The sequence below is a fragment of the Glycine soja genome, chromosome 18 (assembly GCF_004193775.1).
Source record: "Glycine soja cultivar W05 chromosome 18, ASM419377v2, whole genome shotgun sequence".
NCBI classification, from domain to species: Eukaryota; Viridiplantae; Streptophyta; class Magnoliopsida; order Fabales; family Fabaceae; genus Glycine; species Glycine soja.
The window spans coordinates 43,186,865-43,209,312 of record NC_041019.1 but is presented as its reverse complement, the minus strand read 5'-3'; the positions used below and the strand labels follow the sequence as shown (position 1 = coordinate 43,209,312).

General features: G+C 32.8%; 2 protein-coding genes and 1 long non-coding RNA gene across 3 annotated transcripts; 2 read left to right on the top strand and 1 right to left on the bottom strand.

Annotated features, from left to right (window-relative positions):
* Window positions 1-289: 289 nt before the first annotated feature.
* Window positions 290-3,331, top strand: LOC114395974. The gene is made up of 6 exons (XR_003663169.1): window positions 290-421; window positions 510-556; window positions 1,131-1,179; window positions 2,295-2,351; window positions 2,442-2,779; window positions 2,956-3,331. It is a non-coding gene; the product is annotated as an uncharacterized LOC114395974 (long non-coding RNA).
* Window positions 3,332-4,057: 726 nt separating this feature from the next.
* LOC114395356 (kinesin-like protein KIN-10B) lies at window positions 4,058-8,573 on the top strand. The gene is made up of 13 exons (XM_028357113.1): window positions 4,058-4,449; window positions 4,558-4,726; window positions 5,666-6,059; window positions 6,140-6,345; window positions 6,533-6,849; window positions 6,938-7,001; window positions 7,205-7,295; window positions 7,433-7,650; window positions 7,736-7,782; window positions 7,882-7,903; window positions 8,038-8,100; window positions 8,183-8,221; window positions 8,307-8,573. Exons 1-13 carry the CDS (start codon window positions 4,229-4,231, stop codon window positions 8,376-8,378), a joined length of 1,923 nt encoding a protein of 640 aa, XP_028212914.1. The 5' UTR covers window positions 4,058-4,228; the 3' UTR covers window positions 8,379-8,573.
* An 11,593-nt stretch (window positions 8,574-20,166) lies between these two features.
* Window positions 20,167-21,531, bottom strand: LOC114396474 (metallothionein-like protein 2). The gene is made up of 2 exons (XM_028358466.1): window positions 21,361-21,531; window positions 20,167-20,682 (listed from the first exon to the last, which is right to left on the bottom strand). The coding sequence occupies exons 1-2, from the start codon at window positions 21,423-21,425 to the stop codon at window positions 20,508-20,510; spliced, it is 240 nt and encodes a 79-aa protein (XP_028214267.1). The 5' UTR covers window positions 21,426-21,531; the 3' UTR covers window positions 20,167-20,507.
* Window positions 21,532-22,448: the final 917 nt, after the last annotated feature.

Below are 22,448 nucleotides of genomic sequence, written 5' to 3'. Positions count from 1 at the left end.
ATTTTTCACTGCATTTTACATTTTTTTACTATGCACTTCATTTTAGATTTGTGAGACTTAAACTACAGTTGTCTTGCTATTTTATGCTTATTCTCTTCAAGTTTTGCAGCCCTGGAGAAATCCTTTAAAATTTATAACCATTGTTGCTCTGGCTTTCTAATAGGTTTCTAAGTCTTTATATTTTTTAATATCAGAAAACTTCTTGAAGGTGTGGTTCTTCTTAAGTTTGTAATTTTTCGCTGTATTTTAGATTTTTTTTTACTATACACTTCATTTTAGTTTTATGGTGGTTTTCTTCAGGTTTTTATTTTTATCATTTTGGTAACACCCACGAGCAATACAACCTTGCAGAAATCTTTTGAAATTTCTAAGAATTGTTGCTCCAAACTTCCTTTCATCGTGACATATATACTTATGATAGGTAATACTTCAGGAGCAATTTGGGCTAACGATATTTCTGTGTTTCAAAATTGTCTTCTGAATCAAGTTTTGTAATTTTAATTTTGCAGATTAATTCAGAATACGATGGTAGAGTTGTGTTCAACAAAAATGGCGGGTAATTACATTTTCTTTAAAGTCCATGTTTCTTTTCATTGTGTCGCCGTATTTTGTTACCGCCCGTAATATTCTATGAATGGTCATTCCATTTTCTTTTCATTTTGCTCCCATTTGTCGATATCCTTTCCCTTCTTTAACAAATGTTTTGCATGCCTCTATAATAAAAGAGGAGAATAGGAAAAATGCTATTGTGCCCCAACTTAAAAATGTTTCCATGTGTCCCTTTTATTGGGTTTTTGGCCATTTTGGGTGCCCAGTTCAGACTCTTTTGGTTGTGACATGAGTTTGCTGAGTAATCCAATCTTCACTGCTTTATTGTGCCACGTGGTTTCATGGTTATAGTTTCCGGTTGGGGTTGCTGTGTCATTTTTCTTTACTTTATTTTGTTTTGTTATCACAACTGTTTCTTTTGTTTTCAGTTGGTTCTGCATTTTGGGCTTCCGGTTGGGGTTGGTCTGTCATTTTGCTTTACTTTATTTTGTTTTGTTATCACAACTGCTTCTTTTGTCTTCGGTTGGTTCTACATTTCCCTCAACCTTTTCAGCTTTTCTAATTTCCATGCTTTTTTTTAGTCTCAGTTTGCTTTTACTCGGTTGCTTCGCTTGGCTGCGAAAAGAAAAGGTTATGTTTTTCTAACTTTCATGGTTTACAGTTTGCTTTTGTTTATATTGTGCATGGTTGAGTTTGCTTTTGTTTATGTTTTCCATGGTTGAGTTTGCTTTTGTTTATGTTGTGCATGGTTGTGTTTCATTTTTTCCTTATTTTACAGGGTTTTTTTTTCTTCCGTGCTTTGTTCTTTTTGGGTCATTTTGGGGGCCCAGTTTTTTGTTTTCAACAATTTGTTGTTAGCGTTTATTTTCAACAAATCTTCGTCATTGTTGTGCTTTTGTTTACCCTTCTTATTAAGTCTTTCTGTTCCTCAGGGATTTTAATTGATCGAGCTTTATTTTGCAATTTTTATTTGCATTGGTTTTTGGATAGTTTACCCTCCATAAAATATCCCTGGCCTATGACATTGATTGCTAGACAAGGCCCCCAACTATCCAATATTAACTCCCGCCGTTTATTTCTAACTTCATTTTAAGTATAGTGTACATATAACAGTACACGGTAATTATTGTGCATCTCAGATCACAATCCATTTAATTATTATCCTACACAATTGACGACTTTTGATTCCCAATGCTACCATCCATTCTGTATAATCATAAATATATACAGACTGGATATACACAATTTAGGGAAGCGTAAAAGACAAATACAAAACGAACATTATTAACTATTCGTTGCAACTATTCACCACTAATATTTCCAATAGTCACTGCCATATATTTATACTTACTATATTCATTGTAACTCCTTCCATTTGTGTGACACCTTAAACTCCCACACGGCAACATGAGTACCTCCACATCTACCTCTATTGTTGTAAGTTTCTTTCAGTTTACCAGACTTCGTTTTAACCTTATGACTATCTGTTCCAATATGGTCCTTCATATATTTCTTCTTTTCCTCTATCATTAATCTTTCACATTACTATTACTCGATAATTCTTCCTTACATGTATATCATCCACTTTTTCCAAACTTACACATATCCTCTTTACACCACAGACATGACTGCACCCAATGTTTTCTCGTTTACCCATTTTTCGGGGTGCATGTTTCTGTTCAATTTTTTTATAAATTCCTCCATATTTTGTTCTCTTACTAATTACATTATATATTGTGCTACAGGGCCCCTCCCATTGGATGGTGAAAACCCGGTTTTTAGCGGCATTTCGTGTTGGCAAGGTCGGCATTCACTATCCCAACTATTTTCCCATTTTCCTTTTTCCACATACAAAAAAAACTTATTTCTTTTCTTTACACGTTTCCTTGCAGAACATTATTGAGGTCCCTTTGTCTTACCATAGACAGTGGAGACCATATTACCCAACTATGTTTTATTTTACTATAATGGAAACACACATTTTGTTAGGGTCCAGAAATATGGCAACCGCTATTTTTTTGCTGATGGTCTGAAAGAGTTTAGGAGAACCTACAACATTAAGGATGGTGTCATTATCCGGCTTTTTGCTCCTGACAAAAATACATCTTTCGAGCTTGATGTCATGGGACCTATCCATGGGCAATCAACGAGAAGGTCAGTGGTTACAACCAGAAGGCACGTCTTTACAACTGATGTCACACAAGACATGGTGCAACACAACTTGCCTTTGGTAGGAGTTTCTAACCCACTCAATTATATTGTTGTTTTTTTGTGCCAACTTTTCTTAAACACAACCAAACAAAACTATTAGCCAAATAACTGTCCTTTATATTCCTTATATTCAGATAACATTGCTTGCTGATTAAAAAAAATTGTCCTTTAATTGTTGTTATAATTTTGCTGCAGGTTCTTCCACCAGTTGCTTCAAATTTTTTGTTTAGCTAAAAAAAAAAAAATTCTATCCACCGTGGTTATGGTAGACGTAACCAATGGCAGATCACCATTCATGATGGTCTGCCATCCCTTGCGAAACCATGGTTTCAGCACCTGTCTAAAAATAACTTAATGCCTGGAAATGAAGTTGTCTTCTTCTTCAAGTTTGACGAACATGCGTGGGAAGCGCTATTTAGGAAAAAAGTCATATGGGATGACACCCTTTCTAGTTGAAGACCATCCCACAGACAACTATATTTTTTTGGGTTTTGGTTTGATTTATATTTTGCTTAGTTTTGTTAGTCAAATACCTTAGGGTATGAAACAATTTCTTTCCCTTTACGTTGAACTTCTAATGGTTATGAACATTTTTTTTTGTCTGATTTTTTGTGGTTTTTTTGGATGCTTCGTTGCTATTTTTTCCTTAAACTCATATTTCTGATATTGTTTAGAGTTTTATAGGATAGTCTACGAGATAAGCTATAATTTTTATGCATTTTCCTCAGTGCTTAATTATCTGGATTTGCATACAAGCTTTCCACCTCACAATATCTTTTTGCGGTTTTTGCGATGTTTAGTTTTGCGATTTTTACTTTGTTCCTTCCTTTTCCCTCCCGTGATGCCTACTGTTGTGGGTTATAAACCCAATATCTCATAGACCAAACAACTATAAGGAACAATTCCAACAAATTACCCATGATTCCACATTTTCAGGGCTAATTACTGTGTAACATTTGTCCCACTTAATTAGTCTAATTTATTTGTTATTCATTCCACCAGTTTTTATTCATTGTGTTACTTCCTTTCTCAAACATTTATGCTTTTTAAAAAGCTATTTATATTTTATTTTAAACGATATCCACCTATTTCTGAATTTAATTTTAAGTCTATATTGCAATTAAAAAAAATTCACAAAGTAACTTAATAAACAACCCATGCATGCGTACGGGTTGCATACTAATATCTTCCTAAAATTGAGTTATTACCCTTCATATAAATATCTTTTTAAAATTGAGTACTATGTGGATCCCACAACGGGGACCATAGTCCATGATAGTCAAATTCAAATGAAAAGTGCCTCTCAAATCCACTCTACAAACCCAACGGTAGTGTTTTCAAAAACCCCTCCCACCACCCTCTCTCCCTCTCTGTCTAATAATCTCAAACTTTGATTTCACCCTACATTAAAATCTTCAGCAATTCTCATCAATCTGTCTCAAAATCTGAACCTTTTTTTCTGTCTTCAATGGCTGCTACTCAAAAGCCCATCAAATCTTGCACCCCCAAGAAACTCCCGAACGCCCCAATTTCAGTTTCTAAGGTGAGGGTCATCGTCAGAGTCAGGCCCTTCCTCGCACACGAAACCTCATCAAGAAACGGCGTTGTTTCGTGCATCTCCGTCCTGGACCAAGATTTCGAATCTCCGCAGGACGAGGTTACCGTTTATCTCAAAGACCCACTAACCAGGTCTCATAAAGTTTCCACCTTTGGGTTTTTCTGTGGGTGAATTTTGGTTTTGGCCATGTGGGGTTCTCACTGTTTCTGTTTTTGTGTTTTTGGTTTTGCGTGCCTTAGCCGGAACGAGTGCTACCTGTTGGACTCTTTCTTTGGGCAAGAAGATAACAATGTGGGCCAGATATTCTGCGGAGAAGTGAGCCCCTTGATTCCGGGAATGTTCAGCGGATGCAATTCCACGGTGTTTGCTTATGGGGCTACCGGCAGTGGGAAGACATACACCATGCAGGTGTGAGTGTGATCTTCGCTTTGTTGTTGTCAGGGTTTTAAAATGCGGTCACGGTTGTGGTGGGAGCTTTGCAATGTCAATGTGTCATACCCTGGTTGTAGTATATTTTCTTTCTTAGACATTTTTTGGCCTAGATATGTGAATTAGTTTGGTATTTTTAGTAAATTCTAAATTGAGTCAAGAGGATTTGGGATTAGTATCATGAGATTTAGCAACAAGTAAATAACAACATAGATCCTGGTTATTTCTTCTGAACATTAGTCTAGATATATGAATTAGTTTGATTTTTTTAACAAAATCTAAATTTGAGTTATGAATGAGGATTTAGGATTAGTGTCATGTGGTTTAACAATAATAACATAGGGTCATGGTTATATTTTTCTGAACATTTAGTCTAACAACTAACTATTATGGGAATGGTTTTGAATTGCGGTTGAATGTGTGATGTAGAGATCTCAAAACTACAATATAGCAGCTGCAATTGTCATGGTCATGAAATGCAATTTAAAACCATGATTATGGGTTTTATGTGAGTATTCAAAATAGCGTATCCACTCTTAGATTCTTTAAATTTGTGGTACCTACTTGTAAATGTGAACTTATACCCTGTTTGGTTTTTCATCGCCAAAGACAATAGGCACGCCCATGGTATAAGCCAGTTCATATAGCTTCTGATTTTTTACATTTTTAATACACATCACATAGCTTCTGATTTTCACCTTTTTTTTATCCACATTTTGGGCTTTGATGCAGAACCAAACACACATTTAGAGTTAAGAGGGTGAGGGTTAGGGGCATTTTCTATGTTTAAATTTGTGGTATCTTGTGGTAAATTTTAAGTTTTAACATGCTTGTATATAAATTTTCTTTTTATTATTTTTGAAGTTTTTTACTTTGTTGTGTTGTGTACTTCAGATGAACTGATGCTTGGTGTTGCAGGGAACCGAGGAACAACCTGGCTTGATGCCACGGGCAATGTCCATGATCCTGTCTATTTGCCAGAGGACTGGCAGCACAGCACAGATCTCATACTATGAGGTCTACATGGACCGATGCTATGACCTCTTGGAGGTCAAAGCGAAGGAGATTTCAGTTTGGGATGACAAAGACGGGCAAATTCACCTCCGGGGACTATCTCAGGTCCCTATAAACACAATGTCTGAATTTCAAGATGTTTTCTCTTGTGGAGTTCAGAGACGCAAAGTTGCACATACAGGCCTCAATGATGTCTCTAGTAGGAGTCATGGAGTGCTTGTGATATCTGTGTCCACTCTTTCTGCTGATGGCACAGGAACTGTTGCATGTGGAAAGTTGAATCTCATAGACTTGGCAGGTTACTTCCATACTCAATTGGTATTAGATGTCTTGCAAGCACTTGTGGTTATATGCTTATGTGTTTTTAGATTGAAACAGGTAATGAAGATAACAGAAGGACATGTAATGAAGGGATTCGTCTCCAAGAGAGTGCCAAGATAAATCAGTCATTGTTTGCGCTGTCAAATGTGATATATGCATTGAACAACAATAAAACAAGGGTACCCTACCGAGAAAGTAAATTGACCCGTATATTGCAGGACTCTCTAGGCGGAACAAGTCGTGCACTGATGATTGCTTGCCTGGTAAAGCTAGAGAATTCTCATTTTAGTCCACTAGATTTTTAGATACATAGCAACAAAGAGCTTGAGTAAGAGATTTATTAGTTGAAGATTCCTTGTTCAACCGCAGGAGTGACTAAGAATTGCTTATTAGTTTACTTCACTTTGTAACTATGGTATTTATTGAAGTCCTTTTCTATTTTGATTTCAGAATCCAGGAGAATACCAGGAATCTGTTCATACTGTTAGTTTAGCTGCTCGATCAAGGCATGTCTCTAATTTTGTGCCTTCAGGTCACAAACAAGAGACCCCAAAAGTTAAAGTTGACATGGAAGCAAAATTGAGAGCTTGGCTAGAATCAAAAGGCAAAACAAAGAGTGCACAAAGACTTGGGCCATTAAATTCTCCACTTCCAAAAAAAACACCCAGTTCTATTGTTACTCCTGCTAAGAGATCCATTACCTTTAACAGTTCAGTGAAGAAGTGGGGGAAAACTGCCAACCTAGATGCTCAACATACTAATGAAAGGTGACTATTCTTGCATACATAATTACAGAAAATTATTTTCTCATTGACTTTACGTTACTAACTGCTATCTGTTTTACTGAGTAAGCAGGGCCTTTGCTGTAGCTTTTGGAAATTTACTAGATGTTGAAGGCTCTTTTCATTCATGCATGGAGGTAAGTTAGTATCAAAAGTGCAATACATTACTAACAGGTTCAATAACCCATATTCAACGTCTTTCATACTGAAAAAGACAGGCATTATCAAAAGAAGCAAAAAAAGTCCAACAAGGAACTGCTTTCTTCATAACTTTTTGAATTTTCACAGTGAAGAAACCTTTGCATCTTACTTGAATATAATAATACTCAATGCTCTGCAGAATGCACCATCTGGTGTCAAGGACAATGATAAGAAAGAGACTGAGCATGATGCCAATAAGGCTGCAAGGAAATCATACAAAAGTCTACCTGGTATGCCACTACTTTGTGAAATTCCTGAATTTAGTTGCATTATTTGACAATAAAATAGGGAAAATCTGTTTGGTTCATTTGGTATAGTCTCATCATTTGCTTTCTAAAGCTTTGAATCAACATGTCTTTATATCTAGTTGAGTCATTGAGCAAGGGAGTGGACTCAATTACTATTGATGGTAAAGATGCAGCACAAAGTCCATTAAGAAAAGCCCTCTCCCCCATCAACATCAATGGTAATGAGAAACCCCTTGAATCACAAACACCTTTTCTGGCAACCTGCTCCACTAATAAAGGGGCACAAAAGAATGACACTCCACTTGGCAAATTCAGCACACGAAGTTCTACACTGAAGGTAATGCAGGTTATCTGACTCCACTCCACAAACAAAAGGACTTTCTGAACCACCATGCTCACATCATCAATTTTTTAATGTGCAGAACTGTCTAGTTCAAGAATACATTGATTTCTTGAATAATGCAAGCAGGTAAAGCAAACACTCTCCTTTGTATTTTACTACTTTCTAAAGTATATCTAGTCGTGAACAATAAGGTGTCTTAACATTGAGTTCAATTCCTAAATGCAGAGAGGAGCTACTAGAGTTAAAGGTACATGCTGAGTTGTCACAAAATGCTCCATATGAAGACCTATTTCATTATCTGACTCTTCCCTTTTTTTCGTTTAATTGCATCCATCTTTTATTTTTGTTCATTTTGTAATTTTTGGTATTCAATTCCTTCAGGGTATAGGAGAGAAAATGGCAGAATACATAATAGACCTTAGAGAAGAAAGTCCCCTAAAATCGGTCAGTATAAAGAATATTTACAGATACTGAATTAAGTTAGCATAATGCTTTTTGTGATTGCTTTGGTTTTGGTATTTTGTAGTTAAATGATTTGGAGAAGATAGGCCTCTCTTCCAAGCAGGTATATTATAGAAGCAAGTTATATTAGCTGAAATTTTGCTTCTAAAAAGTGTAAACAAAATTATAACTTTTACCACTTTTTGCAGGCCCATAACTTGTTCACAAAAGCTGCAAAAACGCTATTTGAAGATAAAGCTGAAGATTCAATACTCGGTTGAAGTCCATTCTCAGCTCTTTTAAATTTAGTCTATAAAGTGTGATTTTTATTCTTTTCAATTTATTATCATTGTACCATTGCCGCAGCTAGAGCTAGCAATCTATTCAGTTTGCTTTGTGTTCTTGTATGTTGTAATTAATCACAATATTTTACTCATCATTGAAAAAGTGTGATCCCTGTCAATTATTTCTACCTATTTGCCTCCCACAAAATTGCAATAAAAATGACAACATACAAAACTTTGAAAATAAAGTAACTTCAATGAGAAGCGCCAATCTCTAATGCTTTTGGTGGGCAGGTAGAGGTAGGTCATACATGAATCCTTCTCATGGTTCAGTTGAAAACAAGATGGTGGTTAGGGTGTACAATTAGGATGACAGTGTACCTCAACCCTACTAGTACCCATAAAAATATTCGCAGGCAGAAATTATAATTACCCACAATATTAGAGTTGGGTACATGATAGATATATACCCGTAAATTTATGTGGGTATGGGTACTATAGTATCCAAACGGCAAATTGCTCAAACTAGGTCCCTTTTAGAAACTAATTCCTAAAAGGGGGCTATTTTGAAACTTTTTCCAAGGGGGGTCTGTTTCTGAAGGGGACTCGTCAGTGGAGTTGGCGAGTTGCTGTCCACGTGGCGGGTCCCGCCACTCGTACTGGCAAAATGCTTTTTTACGGAAATTTTTTTTTTAACTTCAAACGGGTATAACTTTTGATAGGAATGTCTGTTTGAGGCTCATAATATGTCAAAATGCTCGAAATTGAATGAAGAATCCCTTGGCAAATTCCCGAAGGGGATCTGGTCAACTCATTTTCCCAAAAAATGCCTCTAAGTAGCTCAAAAATAGGATTTAAGATTAAAAAAATGGGTGGTTGAATCTTACATCCATTTTTTGGGAAAATGAGTTGATCAAATCCCCTCCGGGAATTTGCCAAGGGATTCTTTATTCAATTTCGAGCATTTTGACATATTATGGACCTCAAATAGACATTCCTATCAAAAGTTATACCCGTTTGAAGTTAAAAAAAATTTTTCCGTAAAAAAGCATTTCGTCAGTACGAGTGGCGGGACCCGCCACGTGGACAGCAACTCGCCAACTCCACTAGCGAGTCCCCTTCAGAAACAGATCCCCCTTGGAAAAAGTTTCAAAACAGCCCCCTTTTGGGAATTAGTTTCTAAAAGGGACCTAGTTTGAGCAATTTGCCTATCCAAACCGTCCCGCCCATATACCCATAAAAATATTCGCAAGCAGAAATGATAATTACCCACAATATTAGAGTTGGGTACATGATAGATATATACCCGTAAATTTATGTGGGTATGGGTACTATAGTATCCAAACCGTCCCGCCCACACATGTATGGAAGATGCAAATTGCTATTATTTTAGGTTCAAGATATAAATTGAAGTTGTTGGAGTACTTTTACCCTAAGCTTTATGAAGTGCATCTTCAATTGAAATTAACAATATCAAGGCATAATGATAAAAAAAAAACTATCAAAAAATTTTGCTCTTATTGTTTGAAGAGTATCAAGCTAAGACTAAGGGAATAGTGAAAAATTCAACTTCACATGCAAATGATATTGATTTAAACTTGGATAATCTAAATGTTAGCAATTTTCTTAGTGATTATGACTCATTTGTGAATGATACAATTGAGACAAACAAATTCTGAAATTGATCTCTACTTGGAAGAGAAAGTTTTCCTTAGGAGTGTTACATTTGACACTCTTGGATAGTGGAAAACAAATGGGATCAAGTATTCAATTATGTAGAAAATGGCTATGGATGTTTTGACAATCCCAATCTCAATTGTTGTTGCAAAATAACTTTTAGTATGGGAGGTAGGTTGTTGAGCCCTCATCGCTCTAGGCTTCATGAGTTTACTTTGGAGACATTGATAAGTGTTATGCATACTTTATTTGTATATTGAAATCACATAGCAATTATCTCATTTTCTTCTCTTTTATTGTTTATTTTGTGTTAAAACAATAGAAACTTAACTTCTAAGTTTTCATCTAGAAGATGCTAAGTTAATGATTTTTAGAGTAATTCTTGTTATATTTTGTGTAGAGTTGTAGCAGAGGCCTGGAAGAGGATTCATGAACTGAAGTGTCGCGCTCAGTGCAACCTCCTCGCTCAGCAAGTCAGAACCGCTCAACCCAAGCAAACCGCTTAACGCAAGAAGTCACTTTGGAAGACAGCTGCCATGAGCAAGTGCACATCCTGCCCTTAGTGTGTAACCACTTGATCCAACTAGACATGCGCGCTTAGCGCGAGTGTCGCGCTAAGTGCACAAGAGAGTTTTGATTGGCCAATCAGTTGGTGAAACATATAAAAAAAAGGGAAACATTTGTTTCCTTAGAAACAAAGAAACAAAAGAAACAGAGGAAAGCAAAGAAGCCAATGCAAGGAAAATCTATTTTTGGATCTCTGACCGATATTTCTCTTTCATTTTCTTTCCTTTCATCCCACTTTTATATTTGTAAGTCTTTCATGACAATGAGAGGCTAAAACCACCCGTTGTTGGGAGCTCTACAAACCAAACTCTCTTTGATTAATGATTTTAAACTATCTTTTAATATAATGTTATTATTATTCATCTCTGTGCTTATTCACATACTTATGGTTTGATCATCCTTCTTTATGTACTATTTTGGGATATAAATATAGGAAAATGTTGGTATGCTAAGAACTTTGGAAGAATATCTAAAGCGAGTCATATCAGGGGATAAAGTGGTTTTCTTTAGTCTGTTCATGCATCTATACTCTTAATGCAAATCATTTAGTAATCAATCACCAAGGGATTGGGAGCAATAGTAAGTGATTTAGATTCTTTCACTCGATGGATCTTGTTAGAATAGACTAGTAGATGCAGGTAATAATTATATTAATGTTAAAAGAGAAAAATCTATTGAGATTACATCAAGAGAAGTTCTGGCAAGCGGAGACCCTAACACGTTCCTTAACTCATGACAACACTATCTCACAACTTCGAGCATTTGTTTTCTTAACCTTCATGTTCCTTGCTTTGTAGTTAATTCCTTTTAATGTATACTTGTAGTTAATCAATGAACAAAATTCGATTTGAGTCACCAATTGCTTAATCGTTAGATATACATATAACTCTGAGTACAAGTATAGTCCATCTGGAATTCAATACTTGGTCTTATTGTTTTATACTACTTGTGCAACTTGGTATGCTTGCCAAGGAGTCAACAAAAATAAGCAACAAGATAATGAACATTGTAGTATTTTACTTATTCAATTAGAGATGTTTTATCTTCTATTGTAGTTTATTTATTGTTTTTTATTGTCTAATCATTAGTCTTCATTTCATTTTCTTTTTTTTTTATTGGTATTAATTGACCAAAACAATATATAGACTTGAGAGATAAACTTTTGCAAAAATATGGAGGAGTTGATTCTAATGATGATGTCAAATATCTTATCTAATTGTGTGTTTTTTTAATTATAACATATAATTGTAAGATAATTAGTTTTAACATATTCTTTTTTAAGAAGTCTTGGAGAGTAACGTCACCACATGATGTCCAAGCTTAATTAGAGTTTTGTTAAGCAATTAGAACATTAACTATTAACATTCACTATATTAGATGATTATTTGTAATTTTTTTATTTATAGTTTGAGTTTCGACAAACCAATGTCATGTTTGTTTCTTTTTAATATAATGTGTGTGTTTTTATTGTTATGTTTGGATTATTTAAGAATGGATTTTTACAATAATTGTAGTAATTATTGTAATTAATTTTTTTATTGATTTATAATTATTAACCTTATACATAAGTAAAGTACAAGTTATGGGTGTGAGATGGGTATATAGGTATTCAATAGGTATGAGATCGGATATGGATATTATTTTTAAACATGGGTATGAGAATGTGTACTATAGGACCCTACCCATTATCATGCCTATGCACAAGTGAAACAACTTGGGCACCATACTAAAGTCCAAAGTTTTATGGACCGTTAGATATCCCTAAACTTTGAATCTACCGTCAAAATTTTTCTTTTTTTCTTTCTTTTTCCAATTTGTCCCTTTGGAAAACCCCATCCTCTATGTTGATCTCTCTTCTTCCTCGAAACGAGAATTAACTTTTTCTCTCCACCTCCCTCCTTGGCGGTGGACCAAATCATGTTGGCCTTCATTCTCCCGTTGTTTGCCTTCATCGGCAAACTGGGTTCATTTGAGACAGATCTATATATGGAATTCCTTTGTTCGACCAATGTAAGTGATGCATTCGGGGAGGAAGCGGAGGTTGGAGGCCTTGGCCCAAATGAGGAGGTAGAGGGCAACGTATAGGAGTTCGCGGTGGTGCTCATTGTTTGAGTTGTTGTTTTGTTGTTGAGGAGCCAGATGAAGGATTTCTTGGTTGGTTGTGGATTTCTTGGTATTTCATGGTGGTTTCGTCGTTGTTGTTGTAGTGGTTTTGCCATTGCTACATGTCGTTGTCGTTGGCTTCATTTGATGTTGTCATTGCGATGGTTTCGTCGTCATTGCACAATTGTTACTGGTGGGTTGGACTTGGGAGAAATGAGGATAAAGTGACAAAGTGAAAAAATGAGGAAAAAAACAAAAAAAAACCTTGGCCTTTAATCAAAAAATAATATATCCAACAACTAAAATAAAACTTTAGCATGGTATCCAAATTATTTTACTTGTGCACTCTAATCCTTCGTCTGAAAACAAATACATTTTATGTTGAGATGGAATAAGAAATATAGACTTGCATCAATATGACAATACCAATATGTATAAACAACCAAAGTTTCTTTTTTTAATCTATTAGGTAGGCTTTACAATAATTGATCAAACGATGCCATGATGTTCTATCATGAGGCAATTTTTTTATAAAATAAAATACTTTTACATTTGAGTTCTTTTTAGTAGGGTTTTTCTTTATATAACCATCTACCTGCGAATAAAGAGTTTATAATGTGTTTGTACATAGACAAAATTAAAAATTTGATCATCCTATTTGTCTCAGAATTCAATTTTGATCTCTCTATAATTTAATTCACGAATTTAGTCTCCCAGTTTTTTGTAATTCTATTATTTCAGTCTCCAACCTCAAAATTGGAAGTTGACTGTTACTTACCAACGTTGACCACCACATGTCGTGCTTTTATTGGACGTTGACTGACACGTGTCGAGCGTTTATTGGATGTTAATTTTGTGCACCTAATTAACGTCAACTTCCAATAAAATCGCGACATGTCCTGGTCAAGGTAAGCAATTAACAGTCAACATCCAATTTCGGGATTAAAGATTGGAATAACGAGATTGTAAAAAACTAGGAAACTAAATTCGTAAAATAAATTATAGAAAGACCAAACTTGAATTATGAGATAAATAGAAGAACTAAATTTACAATTTTACCTTATACATATTCTTCTTACTGGGACTTGTATATTCAAGTGATATTTTCTTTTTCCTTTTTCGGTGGCAATTAATTGCTATGGTAGTACATATTCAAATGCTACTTGATGTAACATTTGAAAAGAACCAAGTATAACTGATACGATAAACATAAACTCGTGGATCATTGATCAAGGTCAAATAAATTAATAAATTAGTCAAATAAAAAAAGTTAACTAAAATGATTTATGAAGTATGCTTTATCATCTAATCTTTTTTTAATAGATGCTACCTTTATGTAATGTGTTCATTTCCTATCTTATCTTGTTTTATACGTCAACACATCCTAGATTATAATAGTGGTAATTAATATTAGCAACTTTTTTTTTAGGATAACATTAGCAACTGGTTACCTAGTTTTCATTTACTTAGTTATCAAATATACAAAATCCCAAATGAATTCATTGGTGAATTTTATTGCTAATTTTCTTAACTCAAAGGAAACATAATCAATTTGTATAAATGAATTTTGAGGTTCAAATGCCATGGATAATACAAATGTTATAGATGGTTTAGGTTGAGAATGAATAATTTTATTAAGATCCAGTACCAGAGATGTAGCTGGTATCTCCACGATATAAGAACGGATCTTACATAAGAATTGTGAACAACTTAAAAAAAATTATCAGAGAATCTTTAGTGGGAGATTTTAAATTAGTATCTTAGATCACTTTTTGGTAGATCTCACCGCGTCACGTAAGATTGAAGATCTCTTAAGATCTCTCTCATTTTTTCCTTTGGTGATAGATCTCATTTTAGGATCTTAAATAACTTTAGTAGATTCCACATGGGCCCCCACTTTTTAAATATTTTCTTTAAATATTTATTAAATAAAATAAAATATTACCCACAGGCAACGATCACTTCCCCTCTTCTCTTGACCTTTCTTCCTCTCCCATGTCCATCTTCCTCCCTCTCCTCACTTTTCTTCTTCTCTTCCCCACTTTTCTTCTTCTTCCCTCTCTCTCCTCGGATTGGTCCCCCCCTCCCTCACTTCTTCATTTGTTTGTTGATTCGAGCTAAGTTTCATAAAAACACCAACCCTTTTTGAAATATCCTGAACAAGTCATGTAGGTTGAGCGCCTCATTAAATGAAATATAAAATAACAAGAATATTTAAATATGTTTGATTCTTTATTGGATCATAAAAACCCACTTTCTGAAGATTTCTTTCCTCTCTTCTGGATCGAACATCGATTGTAATGATTCGATAAACAACTCATTGGGATAAAGATAGATGAATAATGCACCCCCTAGAAACGTATAAGAAGTTTTATCCCTGTACAACTCGAGAAAATAAAAAATTAAATGTATGTAGAAAATTATGATGTCAAATATATCAATAAAATCATCAAATCAATTAAACTACGACTTAAGTATTTTTCTTTCGTATTTTCTTTTTGAAAAAAAAAAACTCCTCATATTTATAACTCCATAACTCAAATCGGATAATTATCAAATAACTAAAAAGAGAACAAAGCCTTTAGTAGCAATTTCATTTATTGAGTGGTCTCTACTTCCCTTTCTTGCTCGTGTTTCATTTCTTTATAATTTATTTTTTAGAATTTTTGGTAATAGAATTGAAAATTCCACCTTCCTTTTACCCTCCGTGCGTGGCCCCCTCCCCCTTTCCGGTATTTTTTTTTGTTGATTTGTTTTTTTTTTCTTCTTCTTCATTTCGTTCTGTTGTTGCATTCCAACTATTCTTCTCCCTCCCACGTTTTACCATTACTGTCACCCAATGATATTATTTTTTTAAAATTGTGCGGATCTACACCATTCTTCCCCAAGAACTGGATCTACACAGTGGAGATCTTGAGGAATGCTTTATTGCTGGATCGGGGGAAGATCAAATCTTCAACTTAAGATCTATCCCCAAAACCTAGCATTAAAGAAGCTCTAAGGCCATCGTGTAACGACATTGAAAGGCAATACAATGAAATGAAGAGGCAAAGGAAGAACAACAAATGAAAATCAAATCCAATCCAAAAACAACAACAATTCATCAACAAAAAGAATTAAAATAATAAATGAATTTTTTTTTTAAAAAAAATACATGAAAATAATTCAAGGTAGTCGTGACAGCCGTCACTAGTAATCTTCGAACACTAAAAGGTTCCAAATATGATATCACGACAGATTGTGACCTTATTCTCTCTATTGTTGTATTCTCTTCTCACTGAGAGCAAGACACGCAGAGGTTCCAGATCTGGATCCATCTCAACATGGATGAGGCATTTTTCTTGTTGGAACGAAGCATATCTGAAGATGCACCGACGATAGAAGCCCTTCAACAGATCAAAGAAGATCACAAGTAGAAGGTAAAGTAAGGGAGTGGGGGTGTATCCATGTGAGAGAAATTGAAAAAAAATAATAAGAAGAAATGCACGCAAAAATTAAGGAAAGAACTACTCATTTTAATTTTACCGTCAAAGCAAAAAATAGCGTGAGGTCTTGAATTTGAAGTGGACATATATAATCCACAAAAAATGAGGTAAGAACCCAAAATGAGTTCTACTTCTATCACTAAAGATGATCTTATATCCCTAAAGCCTAATTGCACGACTCTCAATCCCATCAGCATCCTTTACAAACTAACTTGAACGAAATATTTTTTTTTCTCATCATGATATTAGTACGAAATAATCCTGTTGAACGTAGTTAGTAATCTTTATTGGGGACCATAAATGCATACAAGATTGGTATTTTTTTTTTCTCAACATGATTTATTTCATGCCTAAAATTAGAATTTGAACCTAGATCATTTGATTAAGGAACACAAACCGCTACTTGTGTCAACCATTATTAGTGGAAATATCTCTTCTTGCTTGCAAAAACACTAATAAAATTAAGTAAAGATTATATTTATATACTAAGTTCTTTTATCTTATTTTTTTAATTTTTTCCCTTTCTTACAATATCACTTATTATATCTACTATCTAATTTTCTTTTTCTGTCATATCATTTATTTCTTGAAAGCTATGGTATCATTTATTAAGCTTATCATTTTTGTCCCTTTTTCTTTTTCTTTTCCTTTCTTTTCTTTCTATCTCCTAATACTCCTAAATGAAAATGTACACTAAACATTTTTCTTCATTTGGTCTATCAACATAAAAGGAGGCCACAGAGGATCATCTAATCATAAATAATAAATTTATTAATTTATTAACTTTTATAAAATTATCTTAAAAATTATATCACGAATAATTTATAATTGAATAACTTTAACATCTCCACCATTAAACTTCAATCAATATGACAATCGTTTATATTATTATTTGTGGAATTTGAACCTTAACCACCACCATATAAATTAATTTTTCACTGGATCGAGAAAATTCTCAATGATTTATAATTGTTCACAATGCACATTACTAATGAAGTTAAAACTAACTCATTATTTGACTAACATCAACTACTTTCATTTACAATTAAATCATTTGTAAAGTTAATTAAAAAGTAAATATTATTCAATTATTTCCTTTTCCATATCATTATAGAGTTATCCGAAGACACAGTAAAATTATATTTCTAGGCATTAACACTACAGTTAAAGCATAAATCAATTTGTCAAAAACATCGTTTTCATGATTTCATCGTCAACAAGACGAGTCAGCTATCTAAGGATAGGAACAAAAACTGCATAGTGTATTTTGTCAATCATCATCCTCTGATTTTCATGCGGACCATGTCAATAATGCATGCTGCTGCTGATGCATTCTCCGGTGGATGAGACTCGAAGACTTCAGTTTTTTTTTTTTTCAATAAATAAATAAATTATTATTATTATTATTATTATTATTATTATTATTATTATTATTATTTAACTAACTCAATTTGTAAATAACTTAATTAATTTTCTTTCTAATGAATATTTCTATAAATAAATTGTTTTACTCATAAATATTTTATTTCTCTACAGAGTTAAGCAACTCATAAATAATAATTATTTATACAGGTAATTTTTTCAAATTTTAAGGAACTTAAAATCATATATAATACATCAAAATAATAGTTTTTTTAAGCAACTCCTAATCTAAATCTTATTTCGTAAAACAGTTATTATTTAAAGGAGAATAATAAAAATTTATGAAGTAATTTAAGAATAAAATTATCCAATAAATTATATACAACAAATATGATTCTTTCCTTAATTATTAATATTTATTAAGTTCATTGATTTTATGTTGATGATTTAACAGTACATGTATTGATAGTTAATCATATTGCTAAATTTTAAACGTTTACGATAACTACTAAAAATTAATATACATTGTATAATTTAAGATGAGTTAATATTAATATAAGTTAAATTAATTTTTGCATGACCAATAACTTAATATAAAAATTGGTTCCATTAATCTAATAATTAACTTATAATAATATATTATATTGCTTATATTAAATTTACCAAAATTTAATAATTGTATGAATATAATCAAAGCAATATTATTTTATGAATAGAATATTAAATAATTTTAAATTAAATTTAAATATAATTTTCATCCTTTTATTTTACTTAATCTATAATTTTGATCCCATTATTTTAAAATAGAGATATTTCATCTTATTATTTTTTAAAAATCCGCAATGTCCTCCCCTAATTCAATACATACACATTTGATTCAAATTTTATAACTTTTGTTAAATCCTCAATTTTGCTTACCTTTTATTTATTTTAGTCCAATTAAATTTATTTTAGTCCAATTAAATCTTAAACTTAACATATTCATTTAAAGTATCATAAAGAAATAATTTAATTAATTATAATAAAATATAGATAATTGAATATTACACTAAAACTTCAAATTTTCTAAAATAAGGATACAAAAATTATAATTTTTTTAAAATATGAATATAATTTACGGATTAAATAAAATAGGTGGATCAAAATTATATTTAATTCTTTAAATTAATATAATTTATAAATATAATATACAGAATATCTTTTATAAATATAATATATATGATAAAATATTTTAATCTACAATTAAATTTAAGAGAAATTTATTAGACAGAGTAAAAATAAATTGATCCCACATCAAATTTATTTATTATTTTTATTTTTAAAAATATTAAATTGTTAAGTTTTCTAATATTAAAAAAACTAAAAAAGTCTCCTTTTCAATATTCTCAACCAAGAAATCTCACTCCTATAAAGTGGACAGCAAATTATTCTCCACAGAATTGCTTGTCAACTCCTTTAGATGATCAAAATGCCATCCCTTGCTTCTTTTTAAAGGGGAAGTTCAATTCGTTCGCATTTTAATGATTTTTTCTTTTAAAATTTTGTGTATTTATACAAATGCTCGAATCATTTATAAAATGCTATTAAAAATATTTATTTCAATAACTGAAAATAATTCCTTTTCTTATAATTTGTAGTAATTAACTTTATCTAAATATAAATAAATAAAATAATCATAACTTTATTCCGGATTACTTTCTTAAAGCTAAAAAATATTTCTTATCTACACATTTTCTTTGATACAGGTATGCTATTACAAAATTTTGCAATCCATCCATGATTAGACGTTGAATCAGATAGGAATTGTGAAAAAAGAAAAAGGTTTCACACGCATAAGAAGTGTAAACACTCAGAGAGAGAACGAGAGAATATATAAATACTATAAGTATTGATTAAGTAGTCAAATGAAAAGGAAAAGGAAGTTGAAATATAAGCAAACAAATTATTGAAGTCTGAGAATGAAGATTGTAGGGGGGAAACTACTGTACAGAGTCTGTTTACACGTATCCATGACCATCACCATACTAGCCAAGTCAAAGCACGCACATGGAACTGAAACTCACAATCTTGATGAGTCTTTAGCAAAAGTAGAAGGGGACCAACAATGACCTCAGCATGTGTTTTTGAGAGAATGCATTGTTTTTCTAAAAAAATTGCATGTTACCTCTAAAGAAAAATTACCCATTTTATCCACTCAACGTAACATTTTTAGAATATTTTCAACTAGAGTTGTTTATGAAATTTTTAACTTTATGCAATTTGACCATAAAATAATTTTTAGAATATTTTTAACTTTTATACTACAAAATAATCCTTGTGAATTCTTTATTGAAATTCATAAGAAATTGTAGCACCACCGAAAATGAATTTAAGAACTTAACCATTAATCGCTCTTACTTTTTTTTTTACAATATTAAATGCTGTTACTTCGCTGTTCTTAAATACTCACATCGATTCAATAAATGCAATTTATCATCTAATGCCACTTTGCCACCATGCCGAAGTTTCGCACCCTCGACTTCAATTGAGAAACTTGTAACAGACAAAGAGGAAAATCGCATATTATGGCAAAGAAAACAAACAAAAAAAACTAGCCACTTTCTTCCAGTAATAGTATTTAATATTATAAGCAGAGATTCATAATTCAGATTAGCCGAACTTTATACAGAAGCGACCAATTACCAAACATTAAAAAAAAAAAAAAAAAGAAGCAACCATGAGCTTAACACACCCATCACAAGTCCAAAACACTTGAACTTGCTGAAAGGCAAGACATGACCACTTTATTCTAAGGATGTTTGTTTAACACAAAACACCAGAGTGCACGAAAACCATCACAGACATAATACATAAGTTTTTAGCTACACATTAATAGTTTATCATTATTCCTAATTAAGGGCTATCTCTGCTTGAAGCTTGCTCTCCCAACACCTCACTTGCAAGTGCAGGGGTTGCAGGAGCAGTTTGGTCCACATTTGCAGCCATCGTTCTCAGCGGGCACACCCATTTCAGCACCCTCAAATTGAGCCTTAACAGGTGCCACTCCCATGACCAAGGTCTCGGTGGTGGTTGACTCAGTGTAGCTCAAGTCTGGGTACATCTTGCAGCTGCAGAACAAGTAGAAAAAGAAAACACGTTTTAGTGAAAATTTACATAACACAAACACAAAAGGTATAGAAGCTTCTTATGATAAATTTTCACATGAACATCTCATGTGAAAATTGTGTCTCTCTCTTCTTAAAAGTGAACAATTTTTTATATGATTATATCCAAACATGACCAAGTGAATTCATCTCTCAGAAACATTTTCCCCTGAAAATAAAAACCTCAGCGAGCTTCTAAGAAGCACAGTTTAACAAAAAGGGTACCCTAAAACCAAATCAAAATCGAAACATGGCCATCTTTACACAAGTAAAACAGATCCCCAAAGTGAACAGAATTTAAACTCGTGTAAAACCCTGTAAGAGAAAAAAAAACAAAAAACGTTATCTTTTTCTTATAAAATTCACCAAAAAGGGTACCCAAAAAGCCAAGCATAACACCCCAGAAAACCATCCCATGAAAAGAAAAAAAAAAATCGACATGTTCTGTAAAAGCAAAACAAAGGTTCAGGTGATCAGAATCTCCCCCCCCCCCCCCATGCAAGAAAATAAACAAAGCATAGTTTTTTCATGCAATTGAACCAAAAGGGTAACCATAATAACAATTAAAAATCCAAAAAGAAAATTTTCCCGGAAAAACTCTATTTTCCCAAGAAAAAAACAGTGTTACAACGAAAATCTTACCCTCCGCAGCCGTTGCCGCACTTGCAGGAGCTTCCGCAACCACAGTTACCACCGCAGCAAGACATTTTCAGGTGAGAGAAAAAACAAACACAAACACAGAACAACAAAAGAAGAAGAACGAGTTACAACAACAAACAATCACACACTAGAACGAGTTTCAAGGAGAAGCCACGACCCCAATTTATAAAGCGGTTGAGGGGAGAGAGTGTGAAACATCCACCGTCCACGTGTCACGATCTCACGACGCGTCTAATCCGTTTGCGTTGAGGATCTTTTCCCACGTCGACGTCGTTTTTATCACTGGAGTGATGATAGGGGTTTTCTGGTATGTTCTAAAATGTACGCTTTCTGGAGTTTGTTTGCCGTTGGATGAGATTTTAAATGATGGTCAAATGACGATCAACGGGTGAGAGTTGATGTGATGGAAGGATTGTGAAAATATCTATCGAATGTGGCACTCATTCAATCATTCTACTCTACCTCTTGTTCATTTTACTTTTTCTTTTATTATTTTTTTTTTATAAAGCTTGCTCATTTCATTTTAATCCATTTTTCTCTCTATAGCAAAAGTACAAGACATTAATCTGAGTTTTTAATTTTTTTATACTGAGACCACTGTTTTAGACTCTTGTAATATACATTAATTAATTTGAATTATTAACTGTTGTTCCTGACGCAAGAGGTTTTCTTATTCAATTAATTATTTATATATATGGGCTTTATATCATTGTATTAATTTTATGAATTATATTTTTATTTATTAATTTTCTAATTAACTCTGCATCCTCATATTTTATTTAATTTTTTTAATTATAAATTTAAGTTTATATATATAGATATATATTATTTTTCAGATTATATATATAAATTTTAAATCAATAAATAAACAGAAATAAAAATATTAAAAATGTTACAAATTTATTTATTTATCAATATTTTTTATTTGTGCAGTTAAATGAAAAAGTAAATACTGAATAAAAAACGGTTCAGCTCACTTAATGTCCGTGAGTGTTAATATTGAATATAAAATACCAATGTTATCATTATATTAAAATTCAAATGTGTTTTGGAGTTTTGAAAATATGGTA